Raw genomic sequence first — 7,582 nt, forward strand, 5'->3', positions numbered from 1 at the left:
GAGTCAATCACCACCTTCCGGAGACACCTGAAACCCCACCTCTTTAAGGAATACCTAGGATAGGATAAAGTAATCCTTCTCACCCCCCCTTCCTTAAAAGATTTAGATGCACTATTGTAAAGTGGCTGTTCCACTGGATGTCATAAGGTGAATGCACCAATTTGTAAGTCGCTCTGGATAAGAGCGTCTGCTAAATGACTTAAATGTAAATGTAAATGACCCCGCTCCTCCGCTCTCTCCACTGGCTTCCAGTTGAAGCTCGCATCCGCTACAAGACCATGGTGCTTGCCTACGGAGCTGTGAGGGGAACGGCACCTCAGTACCTCCAGGCTCTGATCAGGCCCTACACCCAAACAAGGGCACTGCGTTCATCCACCTCTGGCCTGCTCGCCTCCCTACCACTGAGGAAGTACAGTTCCCGCTCAGCCCAGTCAAAACTGTTCGCTGCTCTGGCCCCCCAATGGTGGAACAAACTCCCTCACGACGCCAGGACAGCGGAGTCAATCACCACCTTCCGGAGACACCTGAAACCCCACCTCTTTAAGGAATACCTAGGATAAAGTAATCCTTCTCACCCCCCTTAAAAGATTTAGATGCACTATTGTAAAGTGGCTGTTCCACTGGATGTCATAAGGTGAATGCACCAATTTGTAAGTCGCTCTGGATAAGAGCGTCTGCTAAATGACTTAAATGTAAATGTAAATGTAATGATTCTAAGATTTGTATTTGATCATGTATATGTTTTTGCTGTTTGAACTTTGTTATAGGGCCAAAAAGATTGGGGAAGTGGTTTACCCATACATTTCCATTTTGGATAGATAACTCTTGGTGTTGTTGTTTGTTTGGTGTTTTCCAATGTTCCCAGAAGTAGTTAGAGTCTATGGATTCTTCAATTACATTGAGCAGATTTCTGACGTGCTGTTTCTTCTTTTTCCATAGTGCATTTCTGTATTGTTTTAGTAATTCACCATAGTGAAGGCGTAGACTCAAGTTTTCTGGGTCTTCATGTTTTTGGTTGGATAGGTTTCTCAATTTCTTTCATAGGCTTTTTGCATTCTTCATCAAACCATTTGTCATTGTTGTTCATTTTCTTCTGTTTTCTGTTTGAAATGTTTAGATTAGCTAGGGAAGCTGAGCGGTCAAATATACTGTTTAGGTTTTCTACTGCCAAGTTTACACCTTCACTCTTACAATGTTTTGTCCAGGAAGTTGTCTAAAAAGGGATTGAATTTGTTGCGCATAATTGTTTTTTGGTAGGTTTCCACACTACTTTCCTTCCATCTATCGCATTTCTTAATATTATTCAGTTCCTTTGGCTTTGATGCCTCATGATTGAGAATTGCTCTGTTCAAGGAGACTGTGATTATGCTGTGATCTGATAAGGGTGTCATTGGGCTGACTGTGAACGCTCTGAGAGACTATGGGTTGAGGTCAGTGATAAAGTAGTCTACGGTACTACTGACAAGAGATGAGCTATAGTAGGAGTCCACTCAAAGCCTACCATGGAAAAATGTCACATGAACAAGTGTACAATAATGCTTTGTTACTGATCCGATATGGTGATTTATCTGAACTGAACACACTGTCCTCTCTCATCCAATCATGTTGCAGTGTTCTGCTCCTCTAAACAAGAGCGTAATTTATTTACAGCGGCTCCTAAGAACACTAGAATGCTGGAAGCAACTCTTGTTCCTTCCAGGTTTATAACTTCTGACCCTGACTCTGGGGGGTGAAATCAACCATAGTGTCACGCCCTGGACTTAGTATTTTGTGTTTACTTTATTATTTTGGTCAGGCCAGGGTGTTACATGGGTTATTTATGTGGTGTGTTTTGTCTAGGGTTTTTTGTAGGTTATGGGATTGTGGTTAGTGGGGTTGTCTAGAAAAGTCTATGGTTGCCTGGAGTGGTTCTCAATCAGAGGCAGGTGTTTATCGCTGTCTCTGATTGGGAACCATATTTAGGCAGCCATATTCTTTGAGTGTTTCGTGGGTGATTGTTCCTGTCTCTGTGTTTGTTTGCACCAGATAGGGCTGTTTCGGTTTGTTACGTTTTGTATTGTTCGTGTTAATCTTTAATTAAAGATTTGTGGTCAATCCTCAAGAGGCGGGTGTACAAACAAAACCCCACACATTCTGAAAAACTCCAAGCATTGATTATGCAAGAATGGGCTGCCATCAGTCTGGATATGGCCCAGAAGTTAATTAACAGCATGCCAGGGCGGATTGCAGAGGTCTGGAAAAAGAAGGGTCAACACTGCAAATATTGACTCTTTGCATCAACTTCATGTGATTGTCAATAAAAGCCTTTGACACTTATGAAACGCTTGTAATTATACGTCAGTATTCCATAGTAACATCTGACAAAAATATCTAAAGACACTGAGGCAGCAGACTTTGTGAAAATTAATATTTCTGTCATTCTCAAAACTTTTGGCCACGACTGTACATATGCAGCATGTGACAGAGCTGCAGGAATTGTGACCCGTTTTGTTGGTTATATTGTCATAGTTAGGGGGGCATATGGGGGAGGGAATTCTGTCACCTACAGGTAGGTGTTTGTCCCCCTGTGTGCTGAGGGTGTCAGGTTCTTGTCCAGTTCTGGCATGTAGGTAGCCACAGACTAGTACATGTCCCTGGGCCTGGAAATGATTGATTTCCCCCTCCAGGATGGGGAAGCTGTCTTCATTAAAGTATGGGGATTCCAGTGGGGGGGATATAGGTAGCACGCAGGATGACATTTTTCTCTGTTGAAATAATTTCCTTTTGAATTTCTAGCCAAATGTAAAACGTTCCTGCTTTGATAAATTTAATAGAGTGAGTTAGGTCGGCTGTATACCAAATTAAAATACCCCCTGAGTCTATTCCCTGTTTCACACCTGGTAGTTTGGTGGATGGGACTACCAGCTCTCTATAACCTAGAGGGAAACCAGTGGGTCCATCTCCTCTATACCTCCCTCTCTCTACCTCTATATCTATGTTTCTCTTTCTCTCTCTCTACCTCTGTCTCTATCTCTATGTCTCTCTCTCTCCCTCCATGTCTCTCGCTCTCTCTCTCTCTCCCTCTGTCTCTCTCGCTCTATCTCCCTACATCTTTCTCTCTCTCTCTCTACCTCTACCTCTCTCTACCTCTCTGACTCTCTCTCGCTCTACCTCTGTCTCTTCCTCTCTGTATCTTCCTTTCTGTCTCTTCCCCTCTGTCTCTCTCTCTACTTCTATCTCTCTCTACCTCTATGACTCTCTAAAAGGTCCTCAGTGATGTCACCATTGCCCTTGATTCTAAGCAATGTTGTGCTGCTATTTTTATTGACAAGCCCAAAGCTTTTGATACAGTAGACCATTCCATTCTTGTGAGCCGGCTAAGGAGTATTGATGTCTCTGAGGGGTCTTTGGCTGGTTTGCTAACTATCTCTCTCAAAGAGCACAGTGTATAATGTCAGAACATCTGCTATCTCAGCCACTACCTGTCACCAAGGGTGTACCTCAAGGCTTGATCCTAGGCCCTACGCTCTTTTCAATTTACATCTACAAAATAGCTCAGGCAGTAGGAAGCTCTCTCATCCATTTATATGCAGATGATACAGTCTTATACTCAGCTGGCCCCTCCCTGGATTTTGTGTTAAACACTCTACAACAAAGCTTTCTTAGTGTCCAACAAGCTTTCTCTGCCCTTAACTTTGTTCTGAACACCTCCAAAACAAAGGTCATATGGTTTGGTAAGAAGAATGCCCCTCTACCCACAGGTGTGATTACTACCTCTGAGGGTTTAGAGCTTGACGTAGTCACCTCATATAAGTACTTGGGAGTATGGCTAGACGGTACACTGTCTTTCTCTCAGCACATATCAAAGCTGCAGGTCACCCATCTTTTCAGTTCGCTGTAGCTAGCGACTGGAACGAGCTGCAACAAACACAGGACAATTTTATCTCCATCTCTTCATTCAAAGACTCAATCATGGACACTATTACTGACAGTTGTGGCTGCTTTGCATGATGTATTGTTGTGTCTGCCTTCTTGCCCTTTGTGCTGTTGTCTGTGCCCAATAATGGTTGTACAATGTTTTGTCCTGCTACCATGTTGTGCTGCTGCCATGTTGTGTGTTGCTACCATTTTGTTGTCATGTTGTGTTGCTACCATGTTGTGTTGTCATGTGTTGCTGCCATGCTATGTTGTTGTCTTAGGTCTTTCTTTATGTAATGTTGTGTTGTCACTCTTGTCATGATGTGTGTTGTGTCCTATATTTTATTTTATTTATTTTTATTTTTAATCCCAGCCCCCGTCCCTGCAGGCCTTTTGCCTTTTGGGAAGCCTTCATTGTAAATACAAATGGGTTCTTAACTCACTTGCCTAGTTAAATAAAGGTTAAATAAAAATATATTAAAATGTTTCTCTCTACCTCTCTCTACCTCTACAACTCTCTCTCTCTCTACCTCTCGCTCTCTCTTTCAGCCTCTTCCTCTCTGGCTCTCTCTATATATACACTTCTGTCTCTCTCTTCATGTTGTACACACACACACACACGCTCACGCACATACAAACACACACACACACGCACACGCACACACACACACCATAAATAGACAGGTGCCATGTTAGTTGAAGGGAGATCACATGGTGTTGCCTGTAGGCACAGCATGCAAAATGACTTTGAATTAAAACTTGTTTTACATTTATTTCTCTAAATTTACAGTAACTGAGAGACCATTCCATTACCCCACCTTTCATCTACAATTATCTGTGAAATGGTAATATTGTGTTTTCTTGCCATTTGCCAGCTGTAACCTATGTCCATTGGTCCTGTAATGCATTATGATTGCCTGCAAAACGCACCTTCAGAATCGAAGCATCAACCATGGCTACACTGATGATCAGTGGGGTTAATTTACACAAGCACTAGTTTACTGGACCATTTCTGTCTCTCTCTCTCTCTCACACACACACACACACACACACACACACACACACACACACACACATATACACACATACCATTCCGTGGGACCCCGTTGAAAATAAGCTTGCTCAGGAGATTACGCAGTATGTGGGAAATTAAGAAAAGAACACATGCATTGTCCTTTTGAACGTTTGTTAATGCAACCTATGATCGACTATATACGCAGTGGCCAAGCTTCTAATAGGCTACTCTTTATAATACTGTATCTTCAAGTGCATAATTGTATCATTTGTCGCATTTGGTGTAGCAAATACATATTTGCGGGGACAAGCACTGATACCATAACCATTACACTTAACCGCAGGGTTATAACCTAATAATAACAGCTGCTAAAAATATATGACACTGATATTCCCTGCACTGCAAACTCTGACAGCTCAATTCATGTTTCCTTTTGACACGCTGGATGGGCTTGCTGCGCATTTCTGTCAAGTCAGAACATCATCATGCATGGCGGGTGTCCACATGGCTAAAGGGAAAGCTCTGTTTACTTCATAACAGGCAAAATAATACTCTGAAAAACATATTCAACCACTCGGCGCAAGAGGTTTAACACATTAACTTCAACGCCCAAACGAATACACATCAATAATGTCACCGCTTACTGTGGTAATTTGTCAACAAAAAGTTGCCCAAAGGTTTATATCCCCATACTACAAGTAACAAATAAACCACTCTATTAAATCACTCAGATTATATAGAAAGCAGAGAAAAAAAACATGTTTTAATAAACGCAATACAGCAAATTCCACGCCATCCCTCTCCGCTTAAGTTGCAGGAATCTTGTTGCGTGTGCTCACCTTTTCCAATTGCCCCATGTGAACACCAGAGAAGGACGGCGAGCTGTAAAATCATTCCACTGTGTCTTCTGGTCCTCAAATCCATGTTCAAAACGAAATGATGCTGCCGGAGGAGAGCGACCATTCCTGTCCTCCTCTAGCTCGGTAAATAATTCGCGTGTGCCTCTCTCTGTGCTGCCTGCCTGTGCGTCCGCTCTGCTCACGCCATGCGACTGGTTCCGACTCGAGGAGGAACAGTTGAGAGAGAGCTGAGAGAGAAATAGACACACCTCTACAGCCCAGCCTCTGATCAGTATCAGTATCAGTATTTTAAAGTGCCCATTATTAAGCACAGACTTCAAGACCAATAAACTATATAAATTCTTGGACTTAATGTTGTCTGCTATCAACTAACAATGTTTAACATTTAGCCTGTGTCATGATTAGTTTAACTCTATATAGTTATTTGTGAGAAGGGTAGGCCGTCGCGGTGGCAGTGAGGAGCGAGGGAGACTGATATATCATCGAATAAATTCATATTGGCCCCAACTTTACAATACTTACAAAATAACAAACCGGACGATGAACATGCCTTGCATGGGATAGCACCTACCCAGCCAACCACTTACTTGTACCTGTTTAGCCTGTGGCGACAAGAGAAAACGATGGGTTTGAAGTAACTGTCCGGTGTAAATTGCACTTTTAAAAGCTCATAATCTGTTAACTCATACCCAAATAATGATGTTGACTCCCCATATAATTGTATTTGTGTCCAAAGTATACATTTGGGGGGGGAAACACTTAAAAGAATGCTTGTTATTTCCTCAAAATAAGCTGCTTTTTAATGTACTTAATTACAATAGTATACTTAATTTTGTAAGGAAAACTATTTAACTCATATTGTAATTAATTACAGATCATATTTCATAGAAATGTGGAAACACTGGACAGCTATTTTAAATCACTAGTTTAAACACATACACCAGTAGAAATGTACTTTTTCAAGATTTAAGACCATGGACAGAGCTTCACTAGAGGTTTACGTCAATTAAGTAATTGTTTAGTTCAAAGTATGATATATTTGGACTTGAAGTGGCAAATCCACGTAATGTCTATTCTATTATACACATTCTTTTCAACCTACTTTTTCTTTCATGGCTGGGTTTTATTTGAATGCAACCCCCCATCAGCATGACATTGTTTATTTATCAGAAACAGATGCACAGTTATTCCTCTTCATGACCGAGATGAGCCAAACAGCCTGGCGTCAACTAGGCCACCTGTGCCATTGAGCAAATCAAAATAGGGGTGCAAACTTGTGTTACAAACTTTTACTAGACAATTATCGTAATCCATTGAATAATTTTTCAATTGTCACTTATTTTTTAACTAGTCTGTATACATTTTGTTTATGCATGACCAAATTATAAATATTGTATGATAGCATTTTGCAAACCCGTTCCCCTTTTGCCCCAAGATGAATGGTTTTGACCACATGTTTTGCTTCACTACACACTCCACTGCTTTGGTAGGTGTAACGTTAGCTAAAACTACAAGTGTCTAGACATATAATGGAAAGGCAGCCGCGAAAGAAAATTCAAGGAACTTAATAGTTACATGTTATTTGCGGCGTCCTTGATCATGAGCACGCCTGTCATTTCACTTCCCGTGTGAGAACCATGGGCACTGACTGATTTGGCTTTGCCGTATTGAAACCAAAGCCTCCAAGCAGCCTACCTACCAAAGGCTTCGCCGTGTACATTACGATGTAGAAAAACACATATCATTCATTAGTTATCCATGTTACTGTAGCTTCAAGTAGTTATCCATGTTACTGTAGCTTCATCTTATT

General features: G+C 41.5%; 1 protein-coding gene across 2 annotated transcripts in view; it reads right to left on the minus strand.

Moving 5' to 3' along the window:
• The window catches only part of LOC115105960 (contactin-associated protein-like 4), a 221,926-nt gene extending 215,960 nt beyond the window's left edge, over positions 1–5,966 (minus strand). For both annotated transcript variants that reach the window (XM_029628501.2, XM_029628500.2), the window contains exon 1: positions 5,752–5,966. In XM_029628501.2, the coding sequence (XP_029484361.1) occupies positions 5,752–5,875 (124 nt within the window). In that variant the 5' untranslated portion in view covers positions 5,876–5,966. The remainder of the gene's footprint in view (positions 1–5,751) is intronic.
• Between the last annotated feature and the right edge of the window lie 1,616 nt (positions 5,967–7,582).

Source organism: Oncorhynchus nerka, linkage group LG22 (assembly GCF_034236695.1).
Source record: "Oncorhynchus nerka isolate Pitt River linkage group LG22, Oner_Uvic_2.0, whole genome shotgun sequence".
Lineage (NCBI taxonomy): Eukaryota > Metazoa > Chordata > Actinopteri > Salmoniformes > Salmonidae > Oncorhynchus > Oncorhynchus nerka.